General features: G+C 35.2%; 1 protein-coding gene across 2 annotated transcripts in view; it reads right to left on the bottom strand.

Annotated features, from left to right (window-relative positions):
* The window catches only part of LOC145668685 (uncharacterized), a 742,633-nt gene that overhangs the window by 705,130 nt on the left and 18,165 nt on the right, over nt 1-19,338 (bottom strand). For both annotated transcript variants that reach the window (XM_081736754.1, XM_081736755.1), the window contains exons 6-9: nt 18,889-19,047; nt 14,284-14,450; nt 8,856-10,767; nt 5,075-5,251 (exon numbers count right to left, since the gene is read on the bottom strand). In XM_081736754.1, coding sequence (XP_081592880.1) covers nt 5,075-5,251; nt 8,856-10,767; nt 14,284-14,450; nt 18,889-19,047 — 2,415 coding nt within the window. The remainder of the gene's footprint in view (nt 1-5,074; nt 5,252-8,855; nt 10,768-14,283; nt 14,451-18,888; nt 19,048-19,338) is intronic.

Below are 19,338 nucleotides of genomic sequence, written 5' to 3'. Positions count from 1 at the left end.
TACGATATGAACGTTTTCTTTTAACACTGACAAGGAGATTTACGGAAATATCATTCACCGATTTGAATGAAACTTTGCATACTTGTAGAACATCGAAAAATAATCGACATGTATTTTTTTTTTTTTTTATTTCGGCAATGGTTATGGTTTAACGGTAGAAACCACCCCTTGAACGGTAGGGGTGGTCTCCAAGCATAGACATGAAACAATCATTTAATGTTAAAGAAAACATACTTGCCAAGGGGGTGGGGGGTAGAACAGCTGATACAGAATTTGACGTCAAAATTACAAAATTCAAAATGGCGAATCCAATATGGTGATTACATTTACAAAAAGTCTTCTGGTTTGAAATACTCTGTAGTCAGGCAAGAACAATCATAGTTAGCAGGGGTTACTGCGAGAAGGTTGCTGACCGATTTGAAACCCTTTCTGTACGTATTTTAACGGGTTGCTTGATTAAAATGCGTCTCTGCGCCTCTCACTATTCGGGGTGCTTATTGAAAGTGAGACCCCCTCACCTCTCACTATAGTCCAAAACAACTTCTTTAAATCTGAAAATGCCCTTGTGAAAGAATCAAATTAGACAAAATTAACAAGTCTTGTGAGATGATGATTTGAAGAGATTTTTCTTCCAGCACCCAATGTAGAGTCCATTTTGTTATTTGATTCGTGGAGTAATCACAATTCATCAACTTTTGAACCTATTTTAAGAACAAAAGAGTACCTCAAAATAGAATCTCTTCCCGCATGAACAACTGGTAGGATTCAGCCTCTTGATTTGTTCTTCTTTAGGTCGTGGAAAAACTTCTTGAGACATTTTTCTGACACTGTCCTCTACAAATATAACAAATTTACAGCTTTGTAATAATATAACAAAGATTCAATCACTGATTCATAATCAGGTTTCTTCTCCCAGATTTGCAGATCTTATTAGGTATGCGTGGTACAAAAGCGGTTATTTAAAAGAAAAAACACCTCCGTTTGAAAATCCCATAACATTTTGTTTCAAAGATTCTGCAGCATTTTGCGATTTGTTTACAGTTATTTCCGTAATAAGAGTGCGTGGTGTAAACGATGTTTATACACCACACACTTTTTTTTTTTTTCGGAATATCATCACTGTAAAACGTTTTCTCAATAAATTAATAATTATAACAATTGAGGATATATGAAGTTCTGACGTAGTGAGAGACGAGGGGACTCGCTTTAAATAAACACACCGACTAGTGAGAGGCGAAAGGACTCACTTTCAATAACGAGCTCGAATAGTGAGAGACAAGGGGTTCACTATAAATAAGCGCTCCTAATAGTGAGAGGCGCAGAGACGCATTTTAATCAAGCATTCCGTTAAAGTACGTACAGAAAAGAGTTTTAAATCGGTCAGCAACCTTCTCGAAATAACCCCTGCCAACTATGATTGTTCTTGTCTAACTACGGAGCATTTCAAACCAGAAGACTTTTTGTAACTGTAATCACCATATTGGATCCGCCATTTTGAATTTTGTAATTTTGACATCAGATTCTGCATCAGCTGTCCTAAAACCCCGCAGGCAGTATGTTTTTTTTTTTTTTTTTCTAAAAAAAACCCCTTGGCAGTATGTTTTCTTCTACATTAAATGATGGTTTTCTGTCTATGCTTGGAAAGCACCCCTACTGTTCAAAGGACGGTTTCTACCCTTAAACCCTCACCACTGCCGAAATAAAAAAAAAAAAAAAATATATGTGTCGATTATTTTTCGATGTTCTATAAGTATGCAAAGTTTGATTCAAATAGGTGAGTGACAATTACAATATTTGCTTAAAAACACGATCTATACTTCTTATGCTAAGCTTTTTCTCTAGAGATTCGAAGGATCAAGAAGTTAAGCATGATGTGGTATTTGTTGTTTGAATTCAAGCTAACCACTTTTTCTTAACTAGAATTCCAAAAGAGGCCAAGAATACGAGCCTTTATAGTATCCTTTAAAAAAATGAAAAAATGAAATGAAATCTTTAAGTTTTACGTTCCACGGTTATGCCGGATAGGCTAAAGGAGACGGCGATTATAAGAAATGAATGAAATGAAGAAAGTGAGAGGAATGGGAGAACCCCAAGAAAGCCCACGCACACGGTGTTTGTCTACCACAAAGTTCACTTGGCGTGAGCTGGGACCGAACCAAGGACCCCATGCACCAGAGATGAACGCTCTACCACTGAGCCACCGCGGCCCTCTGCAAATCGGAAACAAAAACAGTTGAGAACAGCTCGTCCTTATACATATACTATAAAAAGTTCATGTGGACCTATGGGGAAAATTGTATAGTTTCAGAGCTAGGGCTGTCCAAAATCGCGAAAAAGCTTAATTTCAACAGGCCCTATTTCGAATTCGGGAACCTGCGGATGGTGATCCTTATCAACGTAAGGGAAGTCACGCTTATGCGGAATACAAAAATGCATATATCATCAATGTTCAATAGGTGTGTATTCTCTACAGGGTGCAATTTTCAAATATACTCTCAACAGTGTTTTCAGATATGCTCTGACTACAAGGCAAGTCCAAAGTAGGCAAGATGTTAGCCTAAACAACAATGGGCACCCAATGCTTCGACGGGAAGTCGGAAGTTTTAGGAACCGGCAGCTCTACGATTTCTGTGTTCGGAATAACGTGTGCTACGATGTAATTTGTCACGGTATATTTCACGTTTTTTGCTCTTATAAGCGTGAAAGAGAACATCGCAGTACGCTCTTTCCCGAATACGGGAGACCGTCCTGCTGACGGTCCTTAACACCTCCCACATCCCGCCAAAGGGTTTCGTGTTCACTGCTGTCAAATCTTATCGTTTGCCTACTTTGAACCAATCAAAGTTAGAGCACATCTGAAAGTTCGGTTGGCGGCATGTCTGGGAATTACATCCTGCAGGGAACACACTGTACATCTATTGAACATTGATGAAATATGCGTTTTTGGATTGCGTTTGCGAGACTCTTTTTACCCTGATAACTACCACTATCCATAGTTTCTCGAATTCGAAATAGGGCCTGTTGAGATTTAGCTTTTTTGCGATTTTGGACGGCCCTAGCTCTGAAACTATGCACTTTTCCCTATAAGCCCATATGAACTTTTTCACTTATTTTGATGTAAGAAATCACTTCTTTCAGTTTGTCGGTATAGTTCATTAACACCCTATATTATATATATATTTATAGGGTGGGTGTGCAAAGGCGGTTAAGCCAACAAATGCTAACAATGAGGTTATGACACTCCCTGATTAAGACTCTCTGAAATTGTGTCTGGTCCGCTAAGTCCTAACACATTTTACAAGGATAGTAGCATGCTGTACATTGTCAAGACATTTCAGACATAATTATGTACGTGTATGCAAAAGCAGTTAAGTCCTACACGATTGGACTTACTATGTTTAAGATACGCGCTATCTTAAGGGTGTTCAAAGTCAGGTAAGTCATTTTAGTTAAGATTTAACATGTTTTGCAGCACGGCAGTCACTTCTCAATAGTAAATCACAACATACGAATTAACAGAGGAACCTTTTTTCATAAAAGAAACACTGCATTAAACTCTGTACACTGTGTCCATTGGAGTATTTTCTCTAGTATTGTTTTTCTTTAAACAATGGGAACCTTTACTGCGAACGAGCCGTTTGTGTCGTGGGACAATAAACAGTATTCAACTTTTTTTTCAGTAGTCTTGTATTACATAGTTGAACCTGTCCAGTAAACAATGCTAGGCAGGTAATGAACGTGTACACTTATTGTGCACCTGATTAAACAAGCATTGATGTCTCGAGGCCAAAGCGAATATTAAGAACGACATCATCAATGAATTAACAAATACAATGAGCTTCATAGGTCTGTTTATTTATCACTTCCTAGACGCATCGCTGAATCATTCGAAGTGACAGACTAATTTTATTATTCTAAAAATCAGCTGAAATCTTTACTTGAACCAAGTTTGCGGTAAAGAATACAGATATTTCCTCACTATCACCAGTCGAATAATGGAATAATACCTTGAGTAAATGATTTTCATCGTTACCTTCCATAGACTTTCCTCCGGTTGAGTCCTCGAGGGGCATCACTCTTCATAGACATGGCAAGTTTAAACTAAATTGTCAGTTAGAGCCAAATATTTTTCGTTATATAAAGGATGAAACTGATTCATGACTTTACAAATCATCCAAATTTTATTTTTAAAAAATAGAAGAGAATAGGCATCTATGCAAATCATTCAGAGAATATTTTGCTTTTCACGAAACTAGTTACATTTTAAAAAATCTGATTAAGTCTATTGATGTGTCTTTTGGTACGTATGCATACGTTTGTGAGGTGTTTGCGTATGCACATTTATGTAATTGGTGTGTTGTTAGTTGTTTGTTTGGATTTTAACATCCCGTTTCAACTGTGAGGCTGCATGACTTGTGGACCTACAGTTTAGCGTGGAATGCGAGCCGCAGAGCTTCCACTGGGATTTTTTTCTTTCTTTTTCGTAAATCGAAATATACGTTAAGTCGAATTTTTAAATTAACATAGGATTTCTCATTAATATGTATGAATACGAAAAAAGAACATTGTTTAACAACACTGTAAAGCAAAAACTCAACTGCATACGCAATATGCTTTATAAATTGGGTACAGAACCTTACATTCTTACGCCGATAGTTAAAAAAAATAGTTAATTACCTAATTAAATCATTCCTCATTCACTAGATGGCTCTCAAAATAGAAATTTAATACTACTACTTATTGCAGATGTAAGTACCGTTCAATATCGTAAATCTCTTATGTAAGTATCAATTTACTTAATTCGGGGCCTGTCTGTCATATTGGAAAAGAAATGGACATTTACCTAGACTTTAATAAGAAATCAGTAAAACCACATCATAAAAATTCCAGTTTATTTCGAAGAAAACAAAAATAATTCCCCATATAAATCAATGGGTTAAAATTATAGATAGCATACGAACTCAACACCGTTAAGTATTTAACGTTCTAACATAACTGAAAGGCAGACTGATTTATTTTTACTGAATCTGTTAGACATAAGCATATGACACGGTATAAAATAAATACAAAGTACCTTAAGCTTCTGGAGTAATTGCTCTTTCTGTACTCGAAGTGTTTCCTGTAATACTGCAGTAGTCCCCAACACGTCAGTCAGATTCGCATGCTGCTCTCTGTACGCAGACAATTCTCCCATTAGCTGATCCTGATACTGGCCAAGTTTGGATAACCACACTTCTGTTTCCGGGTAACTCTGTAAATAATAACTTCCACTGATGACTTGGTCGCAAGAAATACATTTATTAACTCTGAATGAGTATACGTATACAAGGCAAGTTCATACTATGAAACTTATTATTTATTCTTTGTTAACTCTTCTAGAATACATGTTGTGTTATGTGAATGATTCGACAAAAATCACACTAATACAGAGGCAGACACAGAAGCTAAAAATTACGGGAGGGAGGAGGGGGCAACCACAACACAGGCTATGATTTGGTATATAATGAGTTTACTATAAAACTTTCAAAAACATACATAGCAACTTCAAATATTTTTGTCATTCAAAAAGATTGGTCCCCGGCCCTGGGCTAGATCCAACCACTGCACTAATACACAAAAAGAACATATAAACTTTGCTTAACTGAATACAACTGGCTAAAAATTTCCCTTCACCTATATATATATATTTTTTAACGTTATTTCTTCCTATTCGAATTGTTAAGTTTCGTAGTTGTTAGGAAAATGAAATTAAATCTTTGACTTTTACGTCCCACGATTATGCCGGATAAGCTAAAGGAGACGGTGATGATGAGAAATGAATGAAATGGTGGAATGAAGAAAGTAGGAGGAAACGATAGAACCCCGAGGAAACCCACGTACACGGTGTTTGTCCACCACAAATTTCACTTGGCAGGGGCTGGGATCGAACCCGGGACCCCAAGCACCAGAGGTGAACGCTCTACCACTGAGCCACCGCGGCCCCATAAGAAGGATGATGATGATTATGATTATGATTATTATTATTATTATTATTATTATTATTATTATTATTATTATTATTACATTAACTACTATATAGCTTAATGCTCTTTCCTACGCTCACTCCCATTAGTTAGAATTTAGTAACTCAAAAACAATAAAGAATTTCAAAAATGTAAAAAGTAATCCCGATACCATGTACAACATGATTTAAATAAACTAATAACTCTCTAAACAATTTCGTAAAATGTATAAATTTGGGTGCCCAGTAAGTCAAACTGTAAACCCAATTTTCTAGTCAATACAGGGCTTCCTCCCAAACGTTTCTCTTTTACTCAGACATGTCCTCTTCTTTAAGAGTAAAAAATATGCGTCTTGGGCAGATATTGTTCGTGCTTTTTAACAATACGAGAGAAATAGAACGCTGAAATAATAGCTTCATCTCGATTCTTGCAAATATTTATCTACCGACCACAAAAGAAGTGTGTACAGTCCAACACAGCTCGGAAGACGGTCGTCTGCTAATACTGCGCAGGAAAGGGAGAGTTATAATTTGCTCACCAATAATATCACTGGATTGGTATAACGAAAACTGATGATCGTTGTTGAAAATATGTTTCAAGTTGTGTAAAGCAGTAAAGAAAATGGCATTTAATAGACAAAAGGGTATTTATACTTCTTTTTTTTTAACTTCATGAAATTTCATAACCCTGGATCTATACGAAAATGATTGGAAACAATTGTCAATTTATTTCATAGCATTTGCACATACTACCTGCCTTATTTTCTAAGTTATTGGTATGCTTTGTCGTAGTTATTTACAAAAATTAAAAAAAGAAAAATAGGAGTGAGCTTAGCGTCCCGAAGATTCATCGCCGCAGAAGCAAAAGCGTGGCATTTGGCCCTTTCTGTGCCATGCCAATTCAGTGAGAATTTCTGTTACTCTTCTTCTTAAGATCACGCTTTATATTATTCTCTTACCATCTTCGGTGTCTTTTACAGAGACGTCCTAACTACATCCGCACGTACTACACACACAACCCAATTTCATACGTCTCGATTTTACTATTTGTGTGATACAACAGCTCAGCTATTGCCAAGTTTCTCATTGTGTAACTGTCTCTATTTAAGGTGTTTGTTCGTCCATTTTAGCATGAAATATTTTTCTCAAACTTTGTTTTCGAAAATCTTAACCTCTATGCCCGTGAACAACTTTTACATACATACACTACAACGCGTAGAAGTACACTTTCATAGATTTTTTTTTTTTTTTTAATGTATCCGGTATTAGTTCCATAGATACAGGGTTCGTACTAAGTGGCAACACATTTTTTTCTATCTGATTTTCTTTCTCTTCGTTGTCTCTCTCCTTATATATTAATGGTATCTCGAAATATTTACATGCATTTACCACCACTACATTACTTTCACTACGTACGTCATTTAGACCATCTGGAAACTCCTTTACAGTGAAAACTAGTCTACCTCACAATCAGGCCTCTAACATGACTTATTACAACTTCAGCTTCTTCAATTTCCTCTATTACGATTTCTCATCATAAATGAGAAGCCAACTTCCATTTTTTTTATATATATTTTTTTTTTTTAATTTTAATATCAAGGTCAAATTAAGTCTCAAGTCTGTAGGTATCTGGGTATTTATTTGGTGGGATTTAGGCAAACACATGAAGCCTTTACGAGCTAAACCTCCCGATCTATGTCCAGTTTCTATCACGATACAGACAACAACATTTAGTTGTAAATAAATTCGAAGCTCTTACAAGTCCAGATCTTGAAAGCAAATTGAAGGAAGGAGAAAATGTACATTAGTAGAGTCATATCTGTTCTTTAGGCAGACAGTAAAAATAATCAGTTTAACCAGAATCTGATCTTTTAAAGCAGTAACTCTCTTTTTTCTGATAGCATTCTTCCAACAAAGGGATCGCTGAAAATGCAAAGAAATGAAATTTCTAAACTTACGTTCCAGAGTTATGCCTGTAGGCTATAGGAGATGGCTGATTAATGGAAGTGAATTATCTTTAAGGAATTAGCGAAATAAGAATTTGGGAGAAAACGGAGCAACCCACGGACACGATGTTGGCAACTAAACAGTGGAATTGAGGTTGCAAGCTTAATTTCGCATGCAACATAGATGATTGCAACCAAGGAACACAGTTGATACAATAAATAAATACATACATACATAATAAATTTTTATCTGTTGCTGAACTACGCACAAATAAAGTGAGAATTCATTCACGTCAATATATATATATATATATATATATATATATATATATATAGGGTCGGATTAAGGATTTTCTGAGGGGGGGGGTGCACCAACATCTCTTCAAAGTGGCATGCGACAATATTGTTTATCCCTGACAACGTTGATACATAAAAAAGGGGGGGGTAGCATTTTAAAAAAAAGTTGCAAGTGATATGCACAAAAAATGTTGTTCTCTTCTCCTGGCTTCTGTTTTCTTCCCCTATTTGAAAAATGTTATATTGTTTTGATTGGTAAATCCTTTTTCTTCAACGTTAAGAAAATTGACTTAAACTATTGCTTTTGCAAATCTCTGCTTTCTCTTAAGCCCCAAACGGAAAAATAACGGCAGAAAGTTTCGGAAAGTGTTGCTATTTTCACTCCTAGCTTCTCATTTTAGATAGTGTATATATACAACGAAGGGGGGTTGCACGTGCACCGGTGCAACTCCCCTAAATCCGGCCCTATATATATATATATATATATATATATATATATCTCAAGGTATCCATGATATATATATATATCATGGATACCTTGTGTTTTGAAATAGATTGCACCTATTACTTATTTACCCTTGAAAATTTTTGTTGTAAAATACAGAACTTACCTTCATGCTTTCAATAATTTCTTGCTGCTCCTTAATCTTCTGTAGAAGAGTTTCCTTTTCAGCCACCAGTTCGCTATTACTCTTCAAAATAAGTTCTACTTTCTGTTGAAATTCCAGCATGTGCTCGCGCTGCAAACCTCTTTCTTTCTGCTGCAACTCGATTAGGAATTTTTCACTCCGAACTTTCTCCTGTTCAAGAGCTCTTTTGAGGAGACTAACTTCATGCACCATATCATCAACAACTTCTTGTACCTCCTGTGGAATCGCAATAGAGCTTTCATTCAAACTAGCATTAGACGTACTTAGCCTTAACTTGTATTCTAATTGGTCTTCATGTAATTTAGTAAGTGCTAGGTCTTTCTTTGCTTGTGCTAATTCTTCACTGGTTTCTTCATGTTGTCTCCACATATCTTCAAGCTGTTCTCGAATTCTTGTAAGCTCTTCTTGCGAACAGATATAACGATTTTCGAAATTATCACAAAGTTCCCTGGAGTACTGTAACTTGTGTTCTAGCATCTGATTATTATGCTCCAGCGATTTTATCTGTTCTTTAGCTACAATCAGTTCTTTAGCTTTAGAACATAAATCTAAAATTAGAGTTTCTAAATTATCAGTCTTAATATCTAATGTGCTACAGAGCTGTTTCTGCAAAGATTCTAATTTCTCTTCTGCTTTCATACGTTCTCTTGTTAAATCTGACTGCAGCTCCTCTATAGCTACACGCAGCGTATTATTTTCCTGTCTTACATTATTAAGTTCAGCCTTTATATCTGCATTTTGCTTTTCTACTTCACTGAATTTTTTCAAAGATTCACTCAGTTCCATGCATTTCTTCTGTAAGTTCTTACAATGTTGTTCATACGTAAAGTTCTCAGAACTCAGAATTTCTGCAGAAACTTCGTATTCTTCCACCTTTTCATTAAGTGAATCAATTTCATTTTGTAATTCCTTCTTTTCTTTTTCAAGAGCTTCGCATCGCTCCATCCAAACGAAAATGTTTTTAGAATTAGAAGCCGATACTTTATAATCGATTCGTCGTCGTTTTGGTGAATATAATCCACGTTCAATCACGTCTATTTCATCCTCAAAATCTATCGAAATTTCCTCTTCATTCACTGGGGACACTACTTCTTCAACCTTACAAGGAACTTGACTTTGAGCAGGAACTTCCTTTTTCGATGCACTACTTTCATCTGTACTACCTGAGGAACTTGGTCGTTCTTTCGCTAGAACTAATTTATTATTCGCTAACTCCTGCTTTAAGTTTTGGATTTGAGAATACAAATGTTCGATTTCAACTTCCATATCTTTTTTCTCTGATACAAATTCTCTCTTTTCCGCTTCTAGAAGATCACAATGAGACTTTAATTCACTAAATTTAGCAGCAATACTGCTCCTTTCCGCAGACACTTTTTCAAGATCACCCTTCGCGCGATCTAACTCCGATTTAAGTTCCGTTTGTGAAGTTCTTAGCTGTTCTAATTCACTGGTAATTACACTGGATTTTTGAAGTTCTACTTCTAATGTTTTTAGTTGATCTTGCAATTGCTGTTCCACTTCTTCTTTTGCTGAGTATAAACTCTGAAATTTCAAACACTGAACAGTTAATTCTTCCATATTTTTCTTATATTCTATTAATTCAGTCTCCTTGGCGCTGACATCCTCAGTTAATGACTTCACTTGATGACTTAAGTTTATATTGATGTTAGTTAAATGCTTCACTTCTTCATGAAGGTCACTTAGTTCATTTTTATATTTTTCAATGGACGTGTCAAAATCACTTTTCAACTTAGGTAAAGATTCCGCTTGATTTTTGTACTCTGCTAACTTCTCCTCGAACGATTTCTGACTAGAACACACTTCCTCGGTATGGCGGCGAATTAGATCTTCTTTCTCCAATTCAGCTTGACGTCTAAAATTAACAAGGAAGAATATGTAAATAAACATACATCAAAAAGTATTTACACTATTAACTTAACGATATTCATTAATATTCCCGCCCCACGTTTCAAAATATTTTGTGATCTAAAGAGCAACAAAATTTATAATGTGAACTTTGTAAGTTTTTATCTTAAGCAAAACGAAAGATGTTCAACACGTCCAGTATATACCTAAATAAATGCTTATTTGTTTTTTAAGTGTAACTATTTTGCACTGTAACTTATCATTAAAACTCTCAGCACTCCGAACTGGTCTAGTGCCTATTGCGTGGGGCTTTTTCACGTGGTTCCAGGTACGATTCCCAATGGTAAAGCATTGAACGCATTACGCATCGGATTTCGCCTTTAACTGTAGGCCTATTTCTCATACAGTCACGGCGCTGAAAAGGTTCGCTACGCTTAAACATATACACAATAAAACTCACAGCACGAAAGAATAATCAAATTCAAAGCTATGAGCATAATAGTATTCCAGTTTCTAGTCAGACTTGTCACAATTTATTTACTTATGGATGCTATAGAATATATTTAAATAAATTAATAAAATTTAATTTATTAAATAAATAAATATGTCCCAACTTCTTACTCAAATTTGTAATTTCGACACTCGCTGGTACGTTTTTCAATAACACATCGCCTATGACATATAAGATTCCTTGAAAAATTCTTCTATAATCAGATATCTTCATTTAAATCTTTTAGAATTACCTTTACATTTCTTAGGAATCTTTCCTCACTTTTTACCATGATCATGATTCTAGGGAAATAATTAAAGTTAAGTGGTAATATACCCGACCAGAAGCCGGAATTTTACTTAAATTGTTGAAATCTACAATAATAGAATTCATGTCTCCAAATTACGGCTATTCTTTTTATCTTATTGTTTTAAAAAAGATTTTGGTTATCTATTTTTATTTTCTTTATTTAGAGTTGAATCCGAAATCACAATCGGAATACTACGTAATATTGGTTTTTAGAAAAGTAGGCGTGTGTTAAGACAATAAATTCTATTTTTTACATTTTTAGCCCACGGAGAGCCGTAAAAGTGCGATGCAGTTTGCTGAAACGACACACCTCTTCTCTGGTACCCAATTTCCCACCTTCTGAGTCAAGAGAAGTAAAGTTAAGACACTCCATGACAACTTTGTTTCTTTACAATGATTTAATACCTCTGACAGTTCCATTAAGTGAAAGCAGCCCTCAGTTAAACAGTGTTTCTAACTTAAAAAAATCGAAAACACAACAGCATTGCAGAATATGTATTGTTGATTGACCACAAATCAGGGTCACATATATATACTGTTTTATAAACACAAAGTTTATAGATGTTATTTCCAACTTTGTATGGGTGCATTAAAATGAAAAAGTGTCATTTCTATCTCCAGAAAGTGTTTAAAAAGCATATTTACTAAAAGTATGAATACATTTTTCCCTGATTTTTCACTTCCTAAACTTATACAATTTTTAAATAAAAGCGATAATCTATCATTGAACTGGAAAAATATACAAGTGATGTATTAAGACATTGTCTATAATTAAATCAATTAAAAAAGAACTTTATTAGAGAGAGAGAGGCAAAACCATGCCTCGTACGGCAATGGGAAGAACGATCTTAATGTTTTATGATATATCGAATCGAAATAGTGTGTTTCAAATTTTCATACTTATAATATTGAGAAAATTTACATATTTGGTTAAAATTGTAATATTTCTTCACGTTCTGTATGTTTCGTGTGTATAAACAGACTCTAGAACTCCTTTATGGTTAAGCGGTTAGCGTACGTGCCTTTGGTGTGGGAGACCGGGGTTCGATTCCCGGCGGGAGTTCATGTTGTTCGGATTTCACGTTAATCAGTAGGTCCCGTCTCATATAGCCTCGCTGCTGAAAGAGACGTTAAACTCAAAATCAACTCAATTCAACTAAACAGATTCTACTTCGATTGAGCCAGTGACCTTGTATTACCTTGAAGGAGTAATATAATAAAATTTTTAGTGGGTACCGGCATACTCTCAACTGTTTTCAAAAATATAGTATATACTAACAAAAATTAATTAATTAATTAATTAAATAAATAAATAAAATTAAAATTAAATCCTATATAATATTTTTGTCACTTTGTTCTTCTTCAATCATTGCCTGTTCGTATCGTGATCTGAGTGGGTATACACCGTATGCATCTAATTTTATAGATGATAAATTTATGTCGGAAGCATCACTCTCATGGATTAATTACTACAAATAATGAAATGAAAAAATGAAATCTTTCAGCTTCACGTCCCACAATTACGCCCGTTAGGCTAAGGGAGACGATGTTTAAGGCAAGTGAATGATGATAGAATAATTGGTGGAATGATAAAGGGAAGGAAACGGAAGTACCCCGGGAAAACCCACAGGCACGATGTTGTACTTACTTCAAGTCTTAAAATATATATGTATATTATAATTTCTAAGAATAGGATATGGGTGATCGATGAAGAAACGCTAAAGAGTAGAATTCTGCCACTGAATTGAAATAAAATACAAGTTTAGCGCACACGATAGTGCCACAGATTAAAAGGGAGAACCCATTTTGATCCAGTCGAAGGTTGTTGGAGGCTAGACTATTCTCACATTGAATTTCCGGATTTAAAAATTCCATATACGTAAAATTTAGGGGCTCCTCGGATGAATTCTTATTTATAATCAGTAGTTTAGCTAAGAATTTACTTTCACGAAATCAACATTGATCACGAAATAAACAAGCAGTGTGTATATTCAATTTTCAGCGTTTACCTACATACTGTGTAAATTTAAAGTATGTCCTGATTGGCCTAGACACATGGAACAAGAAGTAGGATACAATGAATAGTATAAAGACTCAGAAAATATACATATTCAACGAACTTTCACTTCAGGGGTATACGGAAAACAAATCCAAGAACAGTTCTTAACTTGTCCTAGTCCATAGCCCATTAATTGGTCATCCCTACTTTAAAGAATAGAGCACATTAACATGCGATTAATACGATTAGTGAATTGCTAATCGTAAGCTTTAATTATTGAAATTACGGTGTAAACCTTCGTCTGACTCGTTTTTAAAAGATTAATGAAGAGTAACTTAAATGAAAGGTGACGTATACACATATGGTTTACGTTTTCGAAAGTATATAATTAAAACCTCACATTATTTTCATATTTTGCACGTTCGAGTTTATTTTTTCTTTATTTATTTCTTCATACTTTGCCTCTCTCTCCATTACATTGGAAAAACGTGATACATTTACAGATCGCCAAACATGCCTCAATATTACTATCCTATGTGTTACATAATACTATCTTATATGACAACACTAATCCACATACTAGTAAGCAAACTATAATGACTCGAACACTACGAAAAGCTTACGAAAAATTGATAAAGTTCCTGAAATGAAAACACAAAATAGAAGACGACTAATGAATTATAAACCTTTCACAGATAAGTTTCGAATTCTTAATAGACTAGTACCTGAACTCCTCTTTTATCTGAACAAGCTGCAAACCAAAGTTTTCTTCCAATTCCGCCCTTAATTTCCTTAACTCCTCCTCTTGTTGAGCTTTCATAGACGATAAAATATTGTCAGTCTCTGAATTCTTTTGATGAAGTTCTTCTATAGTCTTCATTAGCCTCTGCACCTATGAAACAAAAGAATATTCATATTACAACTGACACAAAAATTTCTGAAGATTCTTTTCAGTTCCAATATTTTTAACCTACATTTTTAACACGTTCTAACTAAACAAACACACAAACAAAAGTGATGAATATTACTCTGCTGATATTTCAGAATGCACTGTGATTCCATCTTCAGGATATCTGCTGAGTGCGTTTTCCTTTTTTGAGTGGGGGAGGGGAGAGTTTTAAATTTTACTGAGACAACTTATAGTAATTCTTGTTTAGTTGATTTTAGTTTAGCGTCCCTTTCAGCAGCGAGGCTATATGAGACGTGGACCTACTGATTAACGTGGAATCCGAACCACATGAGCTCCCGCCGGGAATTGATCCCGGGTCTCCCACGCCAAAGGCGCGTACGCTAACCGCTTAGCCACGAAGGAGCTCTTATAGTAATTCTGTTCGTATTGACAGTCCTTATGAGAAGCAAACACTAGCAATAAATTAACAATATTCTTTTAACTTACGCAAATTAGTAAAATTAATATGTAACTCAAAAACACGATTAATATACCCAATACCACAATGTCTGAAAAACTAAACAACTTTGTAGTGTTGCCAACTGTCCCGAATCAGGCGGGAAATCCGAAATTTAAAGGTAAAATCTCAAGTGTCCCGATTTACGCCTAAGATGGACGCATTGAATGGCGGGAAGCCAAACTATTCAGAACATTTATAAAATATGCGACACAACTTCTTGATGATTTCTATCGCTCAAACTTTTCGTGTTGACAGCAATGAAATCACTGATAATGATTTTATTCTTTGTACTAGTTCAATACCTCACATTATCTGTTCAGCTCACGCCAATAAATTGACGCTATGAATTTTCTGTTTCGCGTGCTTTTGGTTTTAAATTTTTATTGCAATTTTCATTCATTAATATATGTATTTTGTAGTATATGTATGTACACGCATGTTCAAAATTATTGTCGCATGTCTATAAATATGTTGTTGTACGAATATAATTTGATAATGAATTCGCCCGGTATTTCTCATAATGTTAGTATGTGTATAATCGGCAAGGACATGTATGTGGAAAATTTCATGTCAAAAGAGCAATAAATAAAAACAATAAAACGAAAATAATTATTTCTTGTTCATTTAGCAACGTTTTGTTTTACTCATTATAATTTTCGTATTTATAATTCTTTTCCTATGAAATTCATCACAAATATACATTTCCCGATTATACACCTAGTATCAGTATTAAAAGTATCCTGCAAAATCATTATCAAATTATATTCTTCCAAGAAGACGGTTATGGATATGCGACAATCATTTTGGACATGAGTGTACCTACTTAACTACCAGCAGGCGCTACAGCTCTTTGAGCCTTGGCCTTTTCCACAATCAGCCTCCATTTTCTCCGGTTGTTCATCTTCCATTTCCATCCTTTTATCTTGAGTTTCCTCAGATCGTCTTCAATATATGAACTTCTCCTTTTCTTTGGTCCTTCTCTTTTCCTCTTTGCGTATAACTTTCTTGGAGTATTCTTTTTGGCATGCCTTGCACTTCCTTTCTTTCTATGTACCTCTCCATCTTAACCGTTGTGCTTTATGTAGCGTACAATATTTTTACCTTTTACCAGGTCACCTAATTCCTGATTGTACCACGTTCTCCATTCTCCTTTATCCATCACTGGTCCGTATATCCGCCGCAATATTTTTCTCTCGCATGTCTTTAATGCATTTTCCCCTTTCTTTGTCAGTACCAACGTTTCACATCCATAGATGGCTACTAGTCTTATGAGTGTTTCGTATATTTTCAGTTTAGTTCCCCTTGATATCAGCTTGCTTCTTAGTAGTCGGGCGTTTGCGAAGTATGCCTTATTTCCTTTCTGTATTTGCTCTTGTAGGCACTTTTCACTGCTGTATGCTTCCTAGATATTTGAAAAAAAATAAATGAAATGAAATCTTTGAGTTTTACGTCCCACGATTATGCCGGTGAGGCTAAAGGAGACGGTGATGAGTAATGAATGAAATGGTGGAAAGAAAGTGGGAGGAAACGGGAGAATCCCGAGGAAACCCACGCACACGGTGTTTGTCCACCACAAAGTTCACTTGGCGGGGACTGGAATCGAACCCGGGAATCCAAGCACCAGAGGTGAACGCTCTACCACTGAGCCACCGTGGCCCCTTCCTAGATATTTGAATGTCTTCACTCCTTCTAATGTTTTGTTCCCTATTTCTACGTCTTTTCTCCTTCATTTACCTTCCTTATTTGATACTACGTGTCTACTAAAATTCCACAATGAAATTTCGTGACTTTTTCGTGACCTTTTCTTTACCAAATCATAAAATTTCCTAACATTTTCAAGAGCGAATTTGGGTGCGAATTAGGCTGAATTTTCACCCATGCGATACAAACGTACTTTGCTTCCGATTTGGTAGCGTCTAAAGCTGACCATATACATTTTTGATGTTGAATTCTGATGTTTTATAGAACGAAATTTTCCAATCTGTACTTACATTTGCACAATTAAAAAAAAAAAAAAAAAAAAAAAATCGTGACCCAAAAGCTAAAATTCTTGACTTTTTCGTGACTTTCATGACCGTTTTCTGATTTCGTGACTTTTTCGTGACATTCGTGACTTTCGTGACCGATAGACACCCTGTACATGTACTCTGTCTTTTTTATTTACTTTGAGGTCTTCTACTTCTGCAGTTTTTTCTAGTTCTTGGTATATTTGTCATTTTTGCTTGGTTCAGTATATGTATATACTATTCTTAATAAATTATCCCATGTACAAATTTGCCATGTTCGATAAGTGTGTCCAGTTTTAGGTTTACCAAAAGGTGGCAGGCCATATGCTAACTACTCTCTTGGACTTCTTTACAACAACAATGTTGATTATCGCATAAATTTTGTAGGAAACTACGCACTCAAAAGATTAGATTTCTTTTGTCCTTGTTCAGCCGAGGACGATTTTTCAAATTTACCTCGCATGATAGCCTCGAATGAATAAAATGAAAGAGAAAGTAAAGGCAAGGAAGACACTTAGCAAATAGAAATAACTAGTGACAACGCAAACTGTGTCGATAGAAGTATGGAAAAAGAGTTATTCAAAACTTCGAATGGAGTATTTCTCTTTACGGATCAAAAACTTGGACACCTCGAAATAAAAAAAAAATAAATAAATAAATAAATAAAATAAAAAAAGTTTTAAAAAAATAAAAATGAGAGGTGTTCCAGATGTTTTAGAGAATGATACTCGTAGACAAACTAATGTAGTAATGGAACAGTTTTATATATATACAAACTATACAAACTAAAACCTATGCATTCTGAAAGAAAGAAAAAAAAACACTCAATTCGTCACTCGAAATTGACTAGCATACTTCTTGATTAGAAGGAGAAGTTCAAAGCAGAACTGGAGCACAAAATTCAACGGAATATCTGAAAAATGTCAATATAGGATGACTAATCAGCATCAACCAATTTAAACTAAATGCTCGTAGACAGAAAATTAATCCTTCAACGTTGAATACCAACCTCTAATTGAGATGATATACGGAGTGAAAAAATGTACGACATAGATCAGGAATCGAACCCAGGTCTTCGGTTTCCTTGAAGATACGCTAACCATTATGTTACCCAGCCCGCTCTCTGAATAGCCATACATTCTTCCCCTCCTGGGTGTTGGTGCTCAGCCAAAAATAGAAGAATATATAACTCTTCAGTGAGCATACTAGGTAGCGTAATGGTTAACACATCGGTAAGGTGCGCTGGAGACTCGAGTTTGAATTCCGATCCTGACGTGCATTTATCAATCTTTGTATATCATTAGATTCGTACCTAAAGAGGAACAGATGTGATATAAAGTCAATTATTTTTTTAACGCTCTACGATTACGCACCGAGGTTAAGATAGACGGTAACTAAATAGTGGAATGATGAAAGTGGAAAAAACAGAGAAAATCCATGAACATGGTGTTTGTGTACCACAAAGTCCACTTGGTGAGAGTTGAGATCGAACCAGTGACCCCCGCGCACCAGACAAGAACTTTAAAATTTTAGTTAGAATGTTTAACATTGCCTCCGTATACCTAGATAGAAAGCTTACTTTTTTTTTAAAATTCTGTTCTTGTTTTTTAGTTGTATTACACGATCGTCAATTGAAAATACTGAATATTTACGTTTCTTGAAGTTTTTCATTACTATTAAAATTTCAAATCTCAGTTGTAATTTTCATATACTGAGCGTGGATCAAATTAAGAAAATTAAGATTTTCAGTTGACGCGTTCATTTTCGAGTTTGAGTGAGTGGACTTCAGTTTTGTTAGCAAGTAAGCAAAAAAACCTTTAGAAGTGAGCTTTTACAACCCTGGCTAAAACCGATCAATATGCTATGACGATGGGGGAAGGGAGAAGGAAAAAAAAAGGAAAAAAAGAATTCATACCTCTTCGGATGCTCTGATTTTATGTTCTTTCAGTTCTTCAGATTTCCTCTCCAACTCTTCTTCCGTTAATCTATACGCATTCTCTTTTTCTCTGGATTCGGACTTCATCCTCTCCACTAATGCTTGATGGGTTTTCAATGCATCGTCTAAAGCCAACATCTAGAAGAAAATATATCGTATATAGCAAACAAATGAATTTAATAAATGTCTAAACTCGCCTTAAAACTGTACTGCAAAAATAAGTAACAAAGCTGATAGGAATCCCCTACTTTTATTTTCAGGATATTCGGGAATCCCCTCTTTCTTTTAGGGAATCCCTTGCGCACATTCCCACTCATCCTGGTTTTTGGTTTTGGCACTTTTTAAAACTGAAGGTATGACATCCTGTAAAATCCATCACTGCGTTATGGGGCCCTAAAGTTCATTTTGCCGATATTTTGGCATCTAATA

Source organism: Thermobia domestica, chromosome 13 (assembly GCF_964235325.1).
Source record: "Thermobia domestica chromosome 13, izTheDome1.hap1.1, whole genome shotgun sequence".
Classification (NCBI taxonomy): domain Eukaryota; kingdom Metazoa; phylum Arthropoda; class Insecta; order Zygentoma; family Lepismatidae; genus Thermobia; species Thermobia domestica.
This window is presented reverse-complemented; position numbering and strand designations above follow the sequence as displayed.